At 54.8% G+C, this 20,146-nt stretch overlaps 1 protein-coding gene across 7 annotated transcripts in view; it reads left to right on the top strand.

Moving 5' to 3' along the window:
• GRHL1 (grainyhead like transcription factor 1) overlaps positions 1 to 18,417 on the top strand; it is a 41,417-nt gene extending 23,000 nt beyond the window's left edge. For 6 of the 7 annotated variants that reach the window (XM_059660561.1, XM_059660559.1, XM_059660560.1 and 3 more), the window contains 8 exons: positions 7,054 to 7,212; positions 9,937 to 9,988; positions 11,577 to 11,716; positions 12,883 to 12,920; positions 14,557 to 14,648; positions 14,952 to 15,037; positions 15,722 to 15,786; positions 16,761 to 18,417. In XM_059660561.1, coding sequence (XP_059516544.1) covers positions 7,054 to 7,212; positions 9,937 to 9,988; positions 11,577 to 11,716; positions 12,883 to 12,920; positions 14,557 to 14,648; positions 14,952 to 15,037; positions 15,722 to 15,786; positions 16,761 to 16,875 — 747 coding nt within the window. In that variant the 3' untranslated portion in view covers positions 16,876 to 18,417. The remainder of the gene's footprint in view (positions 1 to 7,053; positions 7,213 to 9,936; positions 9,989 to 11,576; positions 11,717 to 12,882; positions 12,921 to 14,556; positions 14,649 to 14,951; positions 15,038 to 15,721; positions 15,787 to 16,760) is intronic. The other variant, XM_059660563.1, reaches the window with a different exon arrangement.
• Positions 18,418 to 20,146: the final 1,729 nt, after the last annotated feature.

Raw genomic sequence — 20,146 nt, 5'->3', positions numbered from 1 at the left:
GCGGGGCTCACCTGATGAGCTGGACCCCTCGGGAGGGACGCTCGCTCGGGGTGGCCCTGGAGGCTTCCGATGACACTCGTTCCCCTCCTGGGGTTTCCCTTCGTGCAGTTCATCCAAGTGAAACATAAGACAGTAGCTTGGTGCCAGACGATAGTCATATTCCTTCTAGGAATAGTTGGGTGCGTATCGGAAATGGAAGATATTTTTCTTGATGGGAAATTCGTGGAGAATGCCTCTACTCCGCTGGCAGGGATACATGCTTTCCTCGGAAATTGAAAAACCTGTTCCAGTTCTGATTGCGAGAAAGTTTCTCCTTGAAACTTCTTACTTTTTTAGCAAGATTTGTTAGACGTTGGTGTTAAAGCACTTCACAGGGAATATGCTTGCGTGTCTACGCAGCAGGTTCGTCCAGACGTAAAATAAATGCCTCCGCTCGAGGCAACAATAGCGCTCATTTATCTCTGCTCAGCCCGAGGGGGAGGCCGAGGGGGAGACCCGGCCTCCGATTGGACGGGAGACTTGGCAGGAAGAAAGCCTGGGTGGTAGTGAAACCTGCGTCTTGTGAAACGGGTTTGAAGCGCCCTGTCCATTTAGCCACGATGTGTGCTGTCACTTCAATTCTCTTTTCATTCTTTTTGTGTGAAATTCTCCTTCCTCCACCCGCCACCATCAAACAATGGCTGCTCTGTGGAGCTCGGTCCTTGATAGCCTGTCGTGGTGCCCTCCTCCCCCTCCCCCTCCCCCCCCTCCTCCCCCTCCTCCCCCTCCTCCTCCTTCCTGGAAATGCCCTCCAAGTGGCTTTCTGAATCAGTCATTTCAACCAGTTTTGCTGCTTGTGAGCTAAACCCAGAGCTTTCCCTTTGGCCTGACAGTTTCCGTAGTAACCGAATGTCCCTGGAATGGAGATGGCAGGGCTGTGCGAGCTGACGGCCAGGTTTCTTGCAGATGGCACCCCAACTGCAGACCCTTTAGGAAAAATGGAAGCACACTCTCTACCTTCACCACCCACGTAGGGCTTTTTCTGTAGCCCTTTTTAGAGTGGAAACCCTCTCACATGTAGACGTGTTGACTGGAAGTCAGCGTGCCTGCTGAGGCCCCGTGTGACGCGGGCGCTCACCTGTCCTCGGGGCCGGGCTGTGGAATGTGGCCTGTGCCGGCCTGTGGCACCTGCACCCCGTTCTGCATATTTCAGAACAAACATTATGCTTATGTGGGCCAACAGGTGCCGGCTCCCTGCATCTGCCAAGTGTCCTCAAGTTCACGGGGCCTGCTCATCGGGTGTGACAGGGAAGGCCCCGCAGGGCCTCCAGCGCCAGCCAGTCAGTGTCTGCCCGCTCCTCGCCCGCCCCTCTCGCCGTGGCTCCCCCTGGCTCTCCCTGGCTCTCCCTGGCTCTCCCTGGCTCTGCAGCCGGTGCAGAAACCGGGGCGGGGAGGGCGGGGGCCGTGTGGGCAGGCGGCACTGTGGCAACAGCGAGGGCCATGACTCCATCCTTGTTTCTTCTTCAGGGAAACGCCCACGGCGACGTGAGAAGATTCCGAGTTAGGGCTTTGCCTTTCCCACACCCCTCCCCGCCCGCCCCCGCCTGCCCGCTCTTTATCTTTCCTCTTCGGCCGGTCATTGGCTCATGAGAGAAATGACACAAGTCCTAGTTGCACATTGAAAGCTTTCAGTCCGTGCTGACATCTCTCTGGGGTGGGGCTGCCTTTTCCTTTCTGATATGTTTTTACTGATCCCAGAGAGGAAGAGAGAGAGAAAGAAACATCAATGATGAGAGAGAATCACTGGCTGCCTCCTGCACGCCCCCTTCGGGAGATTGAGCCCATAACCCGGGCATGTGCCCTTGACAGGAATTGAACCCAGTGCCATTGACTGGAATCGAACCCCTTCAGTCCTCAGGCCGACGCTCTATCCACTGGGCCAGACCAGCTAGGACTGCGGTGGGGTTTCTTAATCACATCCCGCCACCTGAGCTGCGGGAGGCGTGACCCCTCGGATTGTCCGATGAGTTAGTGCGAAACTGGATCCTCCTTCTGTGTCTGACTCAGCCTTTGGTATCTGTGGGGCTTAATTCATGCGTCAGGCCCGTGCATATGGAGTGAGCACACGCCTCCTACAGAACTGATGTGACCAGGGTTACGTTTTGGCAGGGGACGGGGGAGGAATACTGATCAGGACTAGGTGTCAGCTGTGCAGTGCTCGGTCACTGTTCCTGTCCGGTAGACTTCAGCCAAGAGCTGGATCTTGAGTTCTTAAACTGTTTCCCACCACCTGCTGGCATGGCTCAGGGGTTGAGCACCGATCTATGAACCAAGAGGTCACGGTCGATTCCTGGTCAGGGCACATGCCCGATCCCCAGTGGGGGGCGTGCAGGAGGCAGCTGATCCATGATTCTCTCTCATCATTGATGTTTCTATCTCTCTCTCCCTCTCCCAATCTGAAATCAGTAATAATAATAAAAATAACATATTAAAAAAGCTGTTTTCCATTGACTTCCGTTGACATTTATCACTTCATGTAAACACATTGGAAAGTGGTGATTTCCTTCTGTTCGCCTCATGGGGATGGATTTGTGGGGAGAAGAAGCTGTGTTACCGACCTCTCAGTTTTCATTCTTCAGGAGGTTTCTGACGAAGCAGAGCTGCTTAGAAGTGGTTAAGTGACCTTTTTGTCTGATGCAGAAGAGGGTTAAGTTAAAATTTGTTCTGGGGTTTCTACTTTCAGTTCAGTAGATCAGTTCCATTCTGGGAGTGACGTTATGGCGGTTATATCTGCATGCCACTAAGTCGCATTTAATGCCAAATGGGTTGAAAGGCTGAGGACTCCCAGACGCAGCTGGGCCTGTGTCCGAGATGCCACCACCATCTCTGTGAGGTCCCGTCGTCACCTGAGCCCGTGACTTGAGTGAAATTAAACGAACTTGATGTACACTCCCTACTCCATTTCATGCCTCATGATCAGACCCCTCCTGCTCACAGCCATGGGCCGGGGGCGGGGGGGGGTGCGGGTGGTCCCTCCTTCCCATTTTCCTGCCTCACTGAACAGCTTGTCCGTTGGGTGCTTCTCCGGCCGATGTGCTGCTTTGTGTGGTTTCGAGAGCATTGAGCTTAGAGCAGGAGGCACGGGACCTGGCTTTGTCTCCGTTGTCGTCGGTGTATTGTGTCTTTCTGTCGTTATTGGTCAATTTAACTCATTCTAACATCTTTATAGGAAATTGTATGCAAGGAAATTAATCTGTTAGTTCAATTATGTGGAAGGACTGGCTTAAGAAGTCATGTTGCAAGGAGCTGACTTCCTTAACTCTTCATTCATTCAGCAAATTACTCACTGGACTTCTCACTGAAAATAAAAAAAATGATTCCAACAGAAAGCCTGTCCTCAAAAGAGATTTTTCTCTCTATGTAAGGATACTGGCCATAGAAAATGCTCTGAGGAGGTTGCTGGTTTGATCCCCAGTCTGGGCACATGCCCAGGTTCCTGGCTCGATCCCCCAATAGGGGGCGTGCAGCCGATTAGTGATGTTTCTCTTCCATGGATGTTTCTATCTCTATCCCTCTCCCTCCTTCTCTCTCTAAAAATCAATAAAAACATATTAAAAAATATTTGGAGATAACATGTAGGTTTTTTTTATAGCCATTGTTTTCCTGTCTCTTATTACCAGCCTTTAATTCAGCACCATTTAGTCCTAGGCATTGGGGGGAAATGTACTCAACACTGGAAGAAACTTAAGAAGTAAAGTAACACATCACCGCTGCCATGAAGGGAGGCGGTGTGACAGGGACAGGTGGTGCACAGGTGGTGTGTCCGGGCGCTCGTTGGCTCCCTCCCCTGACCTCGGCCGGGGGTGGAGTGTGGCCCTTCACTTGAAGTAGAAGCTCAGAGTCTGCCACTCTTAGGAGCGAATCACTTTGTTACTCTATTTTAGTTTAAAAACCAAATCCCTTAAGAAGAACGCTTCATCCCTTAATTAAAAACTCAATCAAAAAGAAAAATTTATCCAAACTGTCATAAGGGTGGTTCATATTATTCTTAGAGGGTCTAAAGGTTCACGTCTTTTAAAAATATTTTTTTTATTGATTTCCGAGAGGAAGGGAGAGGGGGAGAGAGAGACAGAAACATCAACGATGAGAGAGAATCACTAATCGGCTGCTTCCTGCACGCCCCACACTGGAGATCAAGCCTGCAACCCGGGCTTGTGCTCTGACCGGGAATTGAACCCTGACCTCCTGGTTCATAGGTCGATGCTCAATCACTGAGCCATGCCAGCTAGGCTAAAGGTGCACATTTTGAAATAATTTTATTCTACTCATTCAAAAACCCATATGAAAGACAAAAGAAGTCATTTTCAGTATTATAGTAGCGATGTCATGAAAACATGCGAAATTCTACCTAAATCTCTCAGGGGGAAAACAAATTAAGACTGTATCTGGATGTTGGGTTCTTCTCTTGTACATGGATAATAATATAGCACGACTATTACTGTCTTGATAAATTTTTAAAAGGAACAGCCTTTTAGTTCTTGAAAAGTAACCTAGTGTTGTGTACGTAAGTTAGTCAGGTTCATCATTTAGCTTCTGACCCAACTGCTTGTAATTTTGGTAACTGGACTGACAAATTCCAGGTGCTTTGTTTTTAATCCTCACCTGAGGATATTTTTCCCGATGATTTCCAGGGAGTGGAAGGGAGGGAGGGAGGGAGAAACATTGATGTGAGAAAGACACCTCAATTAGTTCCCTCCCACACGCACCCTCACCAGGGCTGGGCTCCAAGAGCTTGGTCCATGCTCTTTCTGTGAGTGAGATGGTGATTTCCCCACAAGTGAAGCTGACTTGCTCGAGCTCACAGGTCTGACTGCTGTCATTAGAGGAGACAGTCAGCTCATTGTACCGGGTTTTGCCTCGTTCTGTGAGTAGGTGAGCTGCCGCAGCCTGGGATGACAGGGAAAAGTTAAGGTTTTCCATGGGTTGTGAGATGAAGAATACAGTGGTTTCATTCCTCTATGTGCTCCATTGTTTCATAGACTACTGTCTTTCTGTCGCTGTCCTGTCTGTGTGTTTCTGTCTGCGTCTGTTTTTCTCTCACCTGTTTCATAGACTGCCTCCTTAACTCGAACTTATGGATTGTATATTTAGTGTTTTCCAAAAATACACAGTCAGAGCACGAAGTTTCCGTAATGGACTTGAAATTCCTGTGTACCGCTTTCTGCCTGTATGTCTGGATTTAGGTATTTAAAGTTAAATCTGTTTGCTTGTTTGCTAAGAATGAGCAGAATGGAAAGGAAAGTCACAGTGGGCGAGGCAGGGCGTCCCAGGCCAGGCACGTGCTCAGTACTGAGAGGCACCCGGCAGAGAGCGTGGACCCGCCGCCACGAATTTACAGTCCAGTCGGGGACGGGGACGGGCACATGGGGAAAAGGCAGGCGTTTCAGGTGGTGGAGAAAAGCCAGGGGATTGGGATAAAAGTCGGTTTGGGCCCTGGCCGGCGGGCTGGCCCTCACACCAAAGGGCTGCAGGTTCGATCCCTGGCCCCAGTTGGGGCGCATGCAGGAGGCAACCAGTCGATGTGTCTCTCACATCAATGTTTCTCCCTCCCTCCCTTCCACACTCTCTGAAAAGCAATAGAAAAATTCACACACACACACACACACACACACACACACACACACACACACACAGCTGGTTTGGGACAGAGGCAGCGTGTAGAGGGACGTCCTGACTGTGAGCCCCAGTCCCATGCCCTCTGCCTGGGGGACAATTTGAAAGTCTCCCCTTTCCTTGTAAACAAGAGGATAGGACTGCCCCTCCGGGCTGTGGGGACGAAGGAAGGCGGCCACGTGTGAGACGCGCCAGCCCTGGTCTGACGCATCGGTGCTCCGCGAGCGGGGTCACTGCTGTGGCCTGTGGCACAGCCTCGGTGGAGGTGGGACTCACATGTGGACGGCAGGGCCCCGCGGAGGCCCTGAGGGGGGCAGGACGGGGAGGAAGGACGACCACAGGGAGGTGAGGCCGGAGCCAGCTCCCCAAGGTGCTCGGGGAGCGGCGAGGAGACCGACCGCGTGGAGAGCTGGTGTGGGGACAGGATGGGCGGTGGCTTTAAACCTGTTACCTTGGACAAGCGCTCAGTCTTCTAGGATGCTTTGGTCTTGTCCTACTTAGGACCAGTATATGGACTCGAGGGAGAATAAAGACTCTATCTCAGCGTCTTGTGTACTTTCTGGAGAGCATTCTCGGTCATGGGGCTGTCATTTTTCTCTCTCTTTGCCGTCTCCCTACTCCCTTCTCTCACCTCTGTCCTCATAGGGTTTCCCCTTTCCTAGCTTCCCCTTATCCCTGTCTGGGCCTGGGTGCAGCCAGGCGCCCACCGTACCGGGTAGACCTGCTCTTGGTGGTTGGGGCTGAGGGACTGTCACCTGTGGACTGGAAGGAACACAGCCCAGGGTCTTTGGTCTTGGAAATGTACCTGGTTTTTAGAAACTGTCATTCCAGTAACATCCACTGTGTGGTGCTCACGCATCAGAAATGAATTCTAAGCTCAGGAAACGTGGTGACCACGTGTGGGAGGCTAGAATCCAGAATCACAAAAACAGGAGAGAAAGGGAGCATGCTCATGTGCCGCAGAAGCTTTGCCTGGGACTCGCTAAGTACCGCTTTCAGATTCCACTCACTGATGTCACACATTCCAGAACATTCAGGCGTCAGGTGCTGCAGGCTGTCCTCAGCGAGGTGCGGACAGACATGCAGGCAGGTCCCAGAGCGTTCGTACGAAGCTGTCAGGCAGCTGCAGAGCAAACCTGTGCTGTTGGTGACGTCTAAAGTGACAGCAAGACGCCAGCTCGTCCCTGTGCGACGTTAAGTACGTGCTCCGACAGGTGGTGCGAGCTCTGGGCTGCCTTTCCCGTCAGAGGCTGCCGTTGCTCTGACCAAAGGTGGTTCTAAAATAAACCCTTTTTAAAGAATTTCTTTTTGGTGAGAAGCTGCGCTCTCATTTAGAACAACCCGGTCGTTTCCGTGCCGTCGGCGTCTCGCCGGCTGAGCTGCGGTTGCCTTTCCTTGCAGGTGTTCATCTCGGTGAACTGCCTGAGCACGGACTTCTCCTCCCAGAAGGGCGTGAAGGGCCTGCCCCTGAACATCCAGATCGACACCTACAGCTACAACAACCGCAGCAACAAGCCCGTGCACCGGGCCTACTGCCAGATCAAGGTCTTCTGCGACAAGGTGGGCTGCGGCGGGGCGGGAGCACGGCAAGGGCAGGCCGCCCTCGGGAGAAGGGCAGGGCCTTCCCATGTTAAGCTCGGTGTCACGTACTGCTGTTCATGTAAAGGAGGGGTAGCAGTCACTGTTTCGGCCGTCAGGGACACATTAGAGAGGGAAGAGAAGAATCTTGTTTTTATGGAAAATTGCTTTTCTAAAAATATGTTTTTATTGATTTCAGGGGGAGGAGGGAGAGAGAGAGAAACATCAGTGAGAGAGAATCATCGATCGGCTGCCTCCTGCACACCCCCTACTGGGGATCCAGCCCGCAACCCTGGGCATGTGCCCTGACGGGGAATTGAACCATGACCTCCTGGTTCATGGGTCAAAGCTAAACCACAGAGCCACACTGGCCGGGCGGAAAAATGGCATTTAATTGGGTGTGTCTGATAGAGTCACGGGGGCTGTGCTCCGTCCTCAGTAGCCCCCCAGCCTACCCATTCGTAGGCAGTGCCGCTCTCTTAAAGTCGTGTCTCACTTTACCTTTGGTGACGGACCATGATTTCTATTCTAATCCGCATGAACTTATACTTCTGTAAATGACAATAACAATGCATATGAATTGCTGGGAAAATGAAACAAAGTTATACAAGCTGCAAGCCCCATTTTTAATTACTGACTCAGCAGACTTAAACGTGTCCTATCTAATTGCTTCCCAAATGCCTTCTCAGTTTCTGGTGTGTTTTCACTCAGACCACAGCAGGCTGTGGACTGAGGCTAGTCCACGGTCACACTTGGAGTTTTGCTGTATTAGAGGCGTCAGCACGAGTTAGCACGAACTGAAGGTTTCCGTGTCCGGCAGAACAACTGAGCAGGCAGCTGCCGGGAGAAAGACCAGGGCTGATTCATGCTCTGAAACACATTTGGTTTCAACATCAAGGCCTTGAAGGAAGCGCCTGTGTCAGTAGCCGACTTAGAGACGGAAACGCAGAGAAGCTCACGGCCGGCCGGTTATTTTATGAATCGGCGGCCGCTCTGCCGTGTGAGTGCGTGCTCACGGGTTCTGGGGAGCAGAGGCCTACTCTCCGAGGCTGCGGAACTGGGAGTGGTTGGGACGACACCGAACCCTCTTCCGGTGCCACTGCTGCCTGTGTGTTCGTGTAGGTCACCTGCAAGGCAGCATCTGTCCCGGGTCCTGGATCGCAGGTCAGGTGCTCAGGCCGAGTCGGGTGCTGGTCCATGATGGGTGTAAGCGCTGTGCGGTGAGAAAGGCAGCCCCACAGCGCGGAGAGACGGGCTCTGCCGCATCCCCTCGGCCTTCATGGCGGGGACTGCCTCTGTAAATCCCTTACAAACACCCTCTGGTTGCCCTGCTTGCCGGGGCAGAGACCGTGCAGGCGGGAGTTGCTGCGTCCTCCTGCGTTCAGACCTGTGACACACAGGGGTGGTCAGAAGTGTCGTATCATAGCCGGGTGCCCAGGGACATGGAAGGTGCAGTTACACACTGTTCTTTCTCATCCCCAGTTTCTGTTTTTGTTTTTGTTGATTTGTTTTTTTTAAATCATCCCGTTTTTAATCTCAGGGCTGTCATGGATCATATAAAAATCCTGCACGAGAAGAAAATATTATGTATGTGTTTTGTGTCATTTTCAGTCTTTGAACTTTTCAGCCACATGCCGCCTCCTGTGCGCCACCCCCATCATGGTCCTAGGTCTGTCCTTGCTTACGGTTGAGGTGGCTGCTTCTCGTCTGGGTTCATCCTCTGCTCCTCTCTGTGCTGCATCCCACCTGCCTCCTGATTCTCCTCTTTCTGAGCTTCGATTCCCGTGGCACTTGGCGCCGGTCTGCTCATGTCCCGCTGCTGGCTCTCAAGCTCTCACATCTAGGAGTCTGGTGGACCTTTAATCAGACACTAAAGCGAAGGCGCCTTTTGTACCCTTCAGAGGCGCTTGCAGGTCTCCCAAGAAGTGTTATCAGTACTTTACTGTGAGTTGCTTAATTAGTTTGGCAAATAGAATTTTCTCTTATTTCAGAAACAGCAACAATTTAGTGCTTTTTCAGAGAAAATGGGGACAGAAGTTGGGTGGCTGACGGTAGAAGCCTGGCATCCCCTCTCTCTGAGCTCATGCACACCCAGTCTGTCCTGGAGAGAAACGGTCACTGACACTGCTTCCCACGTCAGTTTGCTCCCTCACCCGCGTCTCGGTCACTGTGGCTGTGACTGGGCTCACTGCGTCCGTGAAGGCAGTGACAGGCCAGCGACTTCCCAGCTCTGCATGCAGCCTGGCCACAGCCACTGTGGAGGGGAAGTTGCTGCTGTTTCCCTGTGATTCCATAGAGTTAAACATCGTTTTAAGAATAGGCTTTTCAGCCCGGCGGGTGTGGCTCAGTGGTTGAGCATCAACCTAGGAACCAGGAGGTCACGGTTCGATTCTGAGTCAGGGTACATGCCCGGGTTGTGGGCTCAATCCCCAGTGGGGGCATGCAGGAGGCAGCCGATCCATGATTCTCTCTCATCGTTGGTGTTTCTATCCCTCTCCCTTCCCCTCTGAAATCAATAAAAACATTTTTTTAAAAAATAGGCTTTTTAGAGGAAACTGTGTGATAAGCTCCAGGAACGTAATAGGCAATGGGCCCATTTCCAAGAGGAGCTGTCCCCACCCCCACCGCTGCGGGGGAGAGTCACATATTTTAAAGAGGATCAGATAAATAGGATCATGTTTTCTCTTGTTTTGTCTTGACCTATAGGGAGCCGAACGGAAAATCAGGGACGAAGAACGAAAACAAAGCAAAAGAAAAGGCAAGTGCCCTGGCCCCGCCCCCAGGTGAATGCCGGTGAGCAGGACCGTGGCCGCGGGCTCAGCCCCTCTCCTTTCGGAGCCCAGCCAGCCTGGGCTTTCACGCAGGAGCCAGCTGGCTGCTTCCCTGCTGTGATGGAGGCCCGGCCCCCACCACCAGCTGAGGCGGAGGGTGGCTCGGGGTGGTCTCCCCAGGGGGGATGGAGGGCGCAGGCGGGCTCCTGACTCTGCCCTCGTTTTGGCTGTCACTTCCCGCGCAGCCGCTGGTGGCAGCCTGGTGAATAGCTGATGACAAACTCGGGACTTGCCTGGGTTTTTATGAATAATAACACCCCTGAGAGCTCAGGGTGTCTTCATTCCAGATGAGCAGCTTTCCTCTGTCTCGCATTCTAACGTTTGCAGAATCTACAGAGCCTCAGTTTGGACATCTCGCCAGGAAAGCCTTTCTCTTTTTAATGTGACCGATATTCACACTCACAAAACCCTCTCTCGCCATGAGGGAAAACTGCTCTTTGCCGCGGTTCCCTTCGCAGGGCGTGGGCGCTGCACCTATTCTCCGAGCGGTGACTGGCTCGGGCGGACATTCGCCCCTTGGCACACTAGACAGGGGCCCCTGCGGCCTCGGGGTGCCCGACATCCCTCCCGGGAGCAGCTGCTGGCTGGGAAAGCTGTCGCTGAGGCCTCCGGGGCGGGGAGGGGCACCCTACAGCCTCATAAAGAAGTCGGACCGTGGTGCCCTCAGCCTCACTGAAAGGAAGGAGCAGGGAGGGGTGTCGGAGCGAGAAGAGGCTTGTGTTAGAATGTGAATTCCTCCATGCGGGCAGCTATGGTGAATCCCACTGAGTTCTGTCCATGCACTTCCCATCTTTGAGCCTTCCAGACAGAGCAGTGCTTTGCGTCTGTTCCTGATTGTGTGTGCGTGTCTGTGTGTGAGTCTATGTCTGTGTGTGTCTATGTCTCTGTGTGTGTGCACGTGTGTGTCTGTGTGTGTGTCTGTGTCTATGTCTGTGTGTGTGCGCGTGTGTCTCTGTGTGCGCATGTCTGTGTGCGTGCGCGTGTCTCTCTGTGTCTATGTCTGTGTGTGTCTCTGTGTGTGTGTCTGTGTGTGCGTGTCTCTGTGTGTCTATGTCTGTGTGCGCGTGTCTGTGTGTGTCTATGTCTCTATGTCTGTGTGTGTCTCCGTGTGTGCGCACGTGTCTCTGTGTGTCTGTGTGTGTGTGTCTATGTCTGTGTGTGTGTCTATGTCTGTCTGTGTGTGTGCGCGTGTCTGTGTGTGTGTCTATGTCTGTGTGTCTATGTCTGTCTGTGTGTGCGCGCGTGTCTGTGTGTGTGTCTATGTCTGTCTGTGTGTGTGTGTGTGTGTGTGTGTGTGTTTACAGGTGTCTTCTCCTCTGATTTTGATAAGACGTTCGATTGCTTTTAGTGTGCGAAACACCAGCAGCACGCTCCTTCACACAAACCGCTCCTCCGAGGTCCGGGACGGGGCCTGCCTCCCTCGGTGCCACGGCGGAAGCTTCTGACCATTGAGGAGCCTGCTCCCTGCGTCCGGTCCGCACACACAAGCTGCTGACTGGTGTCCTCCTTTCTCAGTTTCTGATGTTAAGGTGCCGCTGCTTCCCACTCACAAACGCATGGACATCACGGTCTTCAAGCCCTTTGTGGACCTGGACACGCAGCCTGTGCTCTTCATTCCGGACGTGCACTTCGCCAACCTTCAGCGGGGCACTCACGTACGTAGCAGGGTCCCAGGGCGGCTGCAGGGACGGGAGGCTCCACCGAAAGGAAGGCTTTGTAAACAGAAGCCAAAACTGAGTGAGGCGTGCCCGCGCCCAGGTCGGCTCAAGGAGTGTCCGTGGGTGACGGGATGTCCTCGCAGTCGGGCTGTGTGAGCGCCGTTGGACACGCAGTGCCAGACCCGTCACCTAAATCCACTTGGTGGTGGTGGTTGGTGATCCTCACCCGAGGATATTTTCCCATTGATTTTTTAGGGAGAGTGGAAGGGAGGGGGAGAGACAGAGAGAAACATCGATGTGAGAGAGACACATCCATTGGTTGCCTACCACACACGCCCAGGCCAGGGCTGGGGCTCGAGCCTATATCTCAGGTATGCATCCTCGATTGGAATCAAACTCGGGATCCTCCTGTCTGCGAGCCAACACTCCATACACAGAGCCAAGCGGCCAGGGCCAGGTTCTGTTTATTTCAATTTTAGCTCATTTACAAGGTGCTAGTATAGTCACATAAGTTGGAGTTGGAGTCTTTGATCTCGTGGACTTAACTTCTGTGGGTCTGGACAGGAGGGAAGAGCCAGAGGGGTTCTTGGGGTCAGGCAGCCTCATGGCATGAAGAGCAAGGTTTCAGGCACTGGGTCGCCATTGTGCGCAGACAGCCGTGTCTCGGCGACCAGAGGCTGGTGGCGAGAGCGTGAGCAGAGTGGAGCGCGCTGTCCGCCCTGAGCTCAGATGCACGCGGGAAGGCGGTCTGCGCGCACGTGGCAGGCACACTTAGGTTCGTGCGGACTTGTGGTTTTTAGAGTCTTGGGGGAAGCCATTGCTAGTGTATTCGGTTCTAATGAGAAGCTTTGGCAAACTCTTTCTGACAAGGGCCAAGTGATAAACATGTCGGTGTTTGTGGCCGTCCGGTCTCTGCTGGGACGACGTCACCCGCGGCTTGTAGAGCCCCGGCAGGCGTCACATCCCCGCAGGGCCTGCGCTGGCCGCGGGCCAGCAAGCGCTTTCTGTCCTCGCCCTCGGGCCAGGCTCGCTGCGAAAATGAGGTGAAAGGTTGTGTGTGCGCTGGGTCAGATTCAAGATCGCGTCCATTTGAGGAATAACTTACTTGTGGTCTGAACTGCTGTGCGCAGGTCCTTGAAAAGCACCCGTTGTCTTGTCTGCAGGTCCTTTCCATGGCCTCGGAAGAACTGGAGGGGGACGGGTAAGATTATGCTCTGTTCCGTTCTAATAAGTTCTTTTTATTTTGGAACAATCTCAAACGTCGAGAAAAATTGCAAGTCTGATAGAAAGAACTCAGGTGTTCCTGAGCCCTTTGACCTGGTGACCGTCACTGCTCAGCACCGAGTGTGCCTCCTGCATCTGGGGACGAGGACGTGCCCCGCGTGACAGGACAGTGACACAGACGGGCCCAGGCGCACTCGCCCCACTCGGGTCTCGCCAGGTGCTGCAGTCCGGCCTCTGGAGCGGGACGGGGGCCAGCGCGGACCCACTCGGAGCCCTTAGCTGTCATCCTCCACGCCCACAATCCTCGCCCATCTCTACTCCGGTCCCTGAGCCAGCACCCTGGCAGGTTCCAGCTGTTCGGTGGGCTGCCCCCAGTGTGCCCGCCAGGTTAGACGGGATCGTGTCCCTGGGCAGGAAGGCCCGACCCTGCTGCCTTCCCCGGAGGCCGTCCGGCGGCACACAGCCCGCTGCTGCCCGACGCAGGGGTGTCACCAGGCTCCTCTCTCCTGTGATACGTGCTTTGTGGGGAAGGCGCTTTGTAGCTTTGTAAGCCCCTCCTCCCTCATCACACTTTCAACTCACTCCCTTATTTCTATCGGCGTGGCTCGCGGTTTCCCACTGTGTTCAGTAAGCTGTAGCCCAGCACTGTCACTTGTCTGCTCAGCTTGTCCCCAGGGCCGGCAAAGGCCCCCAGACCCTCCGACAGGCCCTCCCAGCCCCCCCATCCCCGGGGCCTGGCGCTCCCCCACCTCGGGCGGCTGTTCCGGGCACCGTGCTTCCCTGCTCCCCTGCTCCCCGGACCCCGCTCCGCGTGGCGAACGGCTCAGACCCAGCTGGGCGCTGGGTGTGCGCACAGCCATTGAGGTGTTCCGCCCCCCCACAGTGGGCACCTCCTGAGCCTCTGGGCCCTGACTGCCACCTGGCAGCCCCCTGCCCGGTGCTCCCTGTGGGGAGGGCCCTCTCTGGGCCCCGTCATAGCCCCGTCCATGGTGCCTGCGGTGGCCTCTCTGCCTCTGCTGTGCTCAGACCTAGGCGCTGCGCGTGCTTTCCTAGGAGGCCTCCTAGGTTCCAGATGCTGGGACAGACGGTTTAAAACCCAACCCTGTTCTTGAAGCGATGATTCTGCTCAAAGCCAAGCACCCGCTCTCTTCATTTCCAGTCACTTTACTCGTTTTCCGCTCACCCACTCTGAACCTCACAACGTTCACACCCATAACGTGCTTTTGGCAGCCAGTCCTGCCAATCTTTTCATTTCTTTCTCTGGCTCCTCCTTACTCCCCCTTTATTTGTTGTTGTTGTTGTTAATCTCACCTAAGGATAGTTTTCCATTGATTTTTAGAGAGAGGAAGAGGAAGGGGAGAGACACAGAGAGACATCCATGTGAGAGAGACACAGAGAGACATCGATGTGAGAGAGACACAGATTGGCTGCCTCCCACACACGCTGTTCAGTCCCTCTCTTTCCAGAGCCTCCTGTTTGTGTCCACAAAATAAGAAAGCTGGAGCTTAAGGAGTGAAGGTCACCCCAGGTCTGAGCTCGGGGCCCTGCCCGAGGCCCGCTGGTTTCGCAGGCGCCTGGGGTGGAAGTCACTCACTGTGCCTTCGCTTCCGCAGCTCGAACTTGAAGAGGGGGCCGTACGGATCCGAGGACGATTTTGTGGTCCCCCCGCCTGCTAAGCTGACCCGGATCGAAGAGCCGAAGAGAGGTGCGTTGGCCTCATGTCTTAGCGGGAGTTTTACGTGGGAAGTGAGGTCTCAGTCCGCCAAAAGCATCAGGCGCTCAAACCAGCCTTGTCCGGTTTGACGTCCTGGTCCTGGCGTGATCTTAAAGGAACGGCAGGGTTAAGAGCAGCCGGAAGCTGTGCCCTCAGGGCGTGGTGGGCTGGTTCCTGCTGGTGTCGGGGTGTGGACGCCTCTTTATTTTAGCCGGTGCCAGGCTCTGCTTTCCCGTGTTGCGCATATGCATGAACCGTGTCCTTTTTCCTCTCTCCCCTCCCGATGGGGGTTAGTGCTGCTCTACGTGCGGAAGGAGGCAGAGGAAGTCTTCGACGCCCTGATGCTCAAGACTCCATCCTTGAAGGGCTTGATGGAGGCCGTGAGTAGTGTGCTTTGCAATAATGCTCCTTAACAAGGGAAAGCTGTCTGGCCAGCGTGGCTCAGTGGTTGGGCATCGACTTAGGAACCAGGAGGTCACATTCCCAGGCTAGATCCCCAGTGTGGGGCTCGCAACTGATTCGAATCGTCTGACCCCAAAGCAAGGCCTTTGTACACTTGCTCGGAACATGTGTGGGTGTGTGCGTGTGTGTCTGGGCATTTGTCAAAACCCGTGAGTGTACAACACAGGGGACGCAGTGAACAGGGTGGACTTGAATTCGTAACCTTGTAGCTCGTTGCCTGTGACAAGTGCAGGCACTGATGTGAGAGGTTAATTCATAGCTGGTACCTGGGGGAGCAACTCTGTGTTTCTGCCAGCTTTTCTCCGGGCTTAAAACTGCTCTGTGAAATCTTAAACACTGACCCGTCAGCAATCAGAAACTTAAATAATAAAATAACTGACACATAATACATTTACGGACATCTGTACGCTCAGGGAATAGAGCTCCTGTCCCAGCTCCCTGCACAGGGAGGCGCCCCTCTCCCACCCTCCGAGCTGTAAAGACATAAGCATTTTGAAAATCAAAGTTGAGTGATTGTCCCACTATATTCATATTTACATAGTTGTTTGTTAAAGCCAGAAAATGCCATTTTATCATTCTTTTTCATTGCTCTTCTCTTTTAGATCTCAGACAAATATGATGTTCCCCATGACAAGATTGGGAAAATATTCAAGAAATGTAAAAAAGGGTGAGCATTCATTCCCTGGCATTCCAGCGCCTGAGATAATTTATTCAGCGTGACGGCTGCTCACGCGCACTCGGGCCCAGTCCAGAAGCCTTACAGAAACGTGACTGGCAGGATGCGCTTTTCCTGAAATGACCCACATGCAGCCCAGCTCCCTTTCTCGGCCTCCTCGTGGGGTTCTGCTCTTCTCCTTGGAGCAGAGCCCACTGAGGGTTACTGCTCCATTGCAGAGCCCATCAAGGGCGCTTCCCATGTGACTCACTGTTCACGTGACCCTCGGAGCTGGCTGTTCCTGTGCAGGGTTAGAGGCACAGAGCGGGAGACCTGCCCTGACCAGGCGGGGCCAAGGCCAGGGGTCCCCGTGAGTGTTGACCGAGGCCCCGCCTTTGCTGCTGCCCCTCTCTGCCCTGGGCCGTGTTTGCAACCACAGAGCAGGGCGTCCTTGTCCAGAAAGCGGTATTTTAGTTGGAGTGTCTGTGTTGTCGGGCAGGGTCAGCGGGGCAGAGAATTCTAAGCCTCATGGGAACTTTGTAGATGGGCCTGGCGGGGAGGGGCGGACTTAGTGCTGATTCCGTTCAACGCTGAGGGTCACTGGCCAGGGGAGAGCCTTCGTCAGGACTGAGGCTGCAGCTCCCGCACGTGATCTGACTGACCTGCTCTCTAAAGCCAGACCGTGCAGGGCTCTGCCGTGGCCTTGCCGTGTGCGTTAGAACAGTTTAGCGCGTGGTCACTACACGCTGAGGTAACAAAGGAGCGAGTGTTCTGTGGAGCACGTGCCCTGCACTGTGACGCGTGCTTTGCTTGAGTGCCCACTGAGCCGAGACGGGCACTGTCATCCCGTCCCACAGCTGGGGGGTCTAGGGTTAGGGCCTTAAGCGATTGGCCTCGCGTGCCACAGCGGGTAGCAGCAGAGCCGGCTGCACTCGGACGCCCCGATCTCGGGGGCAGCCTGAGCGTCCGTCTCGCCCTCCCCCCAGGATCCTGGTGAACATGGACGACAACATTGTGAAGCACTACTCCAATGAGGACACCTTCCAGCTGCAGATGGAGGAGGTGGGGGGGGCGTACAGGCTCACCCTCACTGAGCTCTGAGGCGCCCTGGCCCCCAGCCCCGCAGCTCAACGAAGGCGTTGCCTCGGCCTTGCTGCCTGCCGAGCCGCAGGCCACTGGCCAGCCTCCTGCCAACCACGCGCGATGTCGGTGGAAGGGACTCCTTTCGCGCTGGAGATGGGGCCGCACGCGGCTTGGAGGTGGCGTGGAGTATATCGCACCGGCGCTTCTCAGATGAGGAATCCATATATTATTACGCTTGCCTTTTCTGATATAAATACTTAGGGATAAAAGTGAAAACTCTGTTCCAAGATCTAATACTCTCTGGGAACCTTTAGGATATCTGCTATGTTATTTATAAACGTATTTTTTATTACAGGTTCAATTCAATATTATGTGGTATTAGTTTCAGGTGTGTAGCAGTGGCCAGACTATACAACTATTGGGCTCTCCCCCTGTGTCTTCAGTGTTAGCGGCCTGCCCAGCGCAAGTCAGAAAAGGCAGTGGGTGTGGCTTAAGGCTTCGGTGCCCGGCCTGAACTCGGTGTCACTGCCTGCCTCAGGGTAGTGGGAGCCCCGTCTCAAGAACAAAGGATCCACCCTCTCCCGTGGCCTCCCCCCCCCACCCCTCCGTCATGTTTACTCCTGCAGAGCGCGTTACAGGAACCGCCCGTCTCGACTCACTTGAAGCGCCCGCTGCCTTTCTCATGAAGACCGGGGGGCCCGGGGGGCGGTGGCAAGCTAGCGCCACCGTGTACGTGAGTGCAATACAGTTCCCAAGCCCGCGCCTGTAAATGTGTACATACGTGTCTATACAGATAGATAATATATGCATGCGGCGCCCGTGGGCATACGCGGAGAGATGCGATGACGGCGACCTGAGAGACTTGGCCTGACGGGAGGCTGAGTTATTTTGATCATTCACGTCAACCGAGCAGACAGGACACTGCTCGGCGGAATCCGGAGCACGCAGTCATCCCGAGCCAACAGGCCTGCTCGGCCGCGGCTCGCCCTCGAGCTGCTGTCACGGATCTGCACTGTTTACACATGAAGTAAAGGGCAGAGGCCCGCGGTGGCTCCTCCGCGTGGTGTGTGCGAGCGTCAGCCCTGTGGCCTCGGCGCGACAGACAGCCATGCGGCCGGCGCAGCTCTGACCTTCCGGCCCCCTGCCAGCGGGAGGGCGTCCTACGGCGTCGCAGAGCCTCGCGCCTCGGTTTCCTGTGCGCCCACCGTGTAGAAGCGGTCACGGGTTGATGAGACTCACGGGCAGGGGCATGTCCTGTACATGTTTAAGTGTCTGGGAAGACTATACAGTCGTTTTACAACAGATAAAATCACGGGTATCTGTCGGGTCAGGGAACTAGTTTGTAGAAGTAGGATGGGTAGTTGCATTCTTGCGTTAAAATATCCTAATGAAATATGTGAACTGAATTGCTGGTTTTCTAAAATAAGATAAGGGACACGGGTCATATGACAATATTTTCTATTGTGTTTTATGAAATTGATTTTGTCTTGTTTACTGTTTTAATTGTGTCATTGAAGATGTGTTTTAAGCCAACGGGATTAAATGTCTGTGCCTCTCTCATATGACGTCATTTCCTGTTCTTCCGTTTGTGCCTTTCCTGAGGCAGGCAGCCGGCAGGACGTGAGCTCTTAGAGGCAGGGGTCTCCCTCGCAGTTTCTGCTGGGGCCCAGCACGCGCCCTTGGCCTCGTCCCCATCCGAATGTCCCTCCAGGGCTCTGCGACAGTCCCAGTGATGGTTCCGTGAGGGCCCTAAGTAACAGTAAGTTTATCCTGTGAACCAGGTGTCACCGCGAGAGCCGCAGGTGAGCCTTTAGGCCTAACATCTTAGTGTCCTTGGTTTTTAAAAGCCGCACAGAAAGGGTTTGGTTTAAAATCTACCAGTAACGTTTCAGTTCTTCAGGATTGGGAATCAAACGGCTGCTGTGCGCACATTCCAGTAGCTGGGCCTCCCTGTTCAAACGCAGAAATCCACTCGAATGGCCACGCCGTCACGTGAATGACGGCCGCTCCCGGTACAGTCCCGCGACACTGCACCTTCACCCTCATCCTCGGGCCTCGAGTCGGGATCCTTAGGGGCCGACTCCACCTCCAGGGCCTGGACTCTGCCGCTGCCACGGCCGCAGGGCGCTCCGGGGTCCCTCAGGCTCTCTGCCCCCACGTGCTGCGGCGTTTCTTCCTCCCCGTGTCACAGCTCTTCCTTCTGTCGCAGCACTTGGCTCCCCTGAGCGAGGGCTCCCACGGTCTCCCCGGTGGGTGACCCCAGCTTCCTTCTCCAGCCAGCACTGTGCTCCAGGTGTTATCAAAACCCTTCCAGCCCCTCCAGCCCTGAAGGAACCCTGCCAGCCCCCTCCCACCCGTCTCCCCGGACCAGCCCAGAGCCGGTTCCGGAGCCAAGGCTGTTAGCGACTTCGCTGTAGGCGACCAGCAGGTGCCAGGGAGGAGACCAGGCACTTGCGAGGCCTCGGCTGGGGGATCGTCTGTGAGAAGCTCAGAGATGAGTCTTGGTTGGACCGAGGCCTGTGGCCAGGGAGGAGCATCGTCTGTTTGACTTGGCAGCGGTGGGTCAGGCGCAGTCCCTCAGACGCCGTTCAGAAAGGCTGGTTCCGGGGCCAGGAAGCCTCGTGGGACCGCAGGGTGCGCTCCCCTCACCTCCGTGACTTCCCGGTGAGGGCGCATGGCCGTGTCCTCCAATCGCAGCAAGATCCGCATCTCCCACCAGCCAGCAGCACCAGGGCCGCCGTCCTCAGTCAGTGGCGTCAAACCCCCTCCCCCTGCCTCCCAGCCCCTCGCCCAGGGACAGTCACCACAGGTCGGAGTAGCCGTGGGTTTCTCCTCGGTTCAGGTTCTACCTTATACATACACACATGCACACACACACCGCACTCACACACCATGCACGCGCATACACACCACACTCCGCACACACACACCACACTCCGCACACACACACCACACTCCGCACACGCATACACACCATGCACACTGCACATGCACCACACGCACACACACACCACGCACATGCGCGCGCGCACGCACACACACACACACACACACACACACACACGGTCCTGAACTCCTTTAGCCATCACCTCCTTCAAACCTCCGAGTCAGGTTTTGTTGATTTTCTTGTGACGGTGACCCATGGGGTAAGAGTGAGGGCTCCAGAGGAGTCCTCAGAGGACCGCTCCTCCCCCACGGCCTCCCCACGGGTAACCCCGGGCAGGGTCTCGAGGACACCGAGGCCTTCCTGCGGGCGGAGCCTCTGAGGACCCTGTTTGGCAAACCGGGC

Source organism: Myotis daubentonii, chromosome 12 (assembly GCF_963259705.1).
Source record: "Myotis daubentonii chromosome 12, mMyoDau2.1, whole genome shotgun sequence".
Classification (NCBI taxonomy): Eukaryota; Metazoa; Chordata; class Mammalia; order Chiroptera; family Vespertilionidae; genus Myotis; species Myotis daubentonii.
Note: the sequence above shows the minus strand (reverse complement) of the source record. Positions and strands in the feature narration are given on the sequence as shown.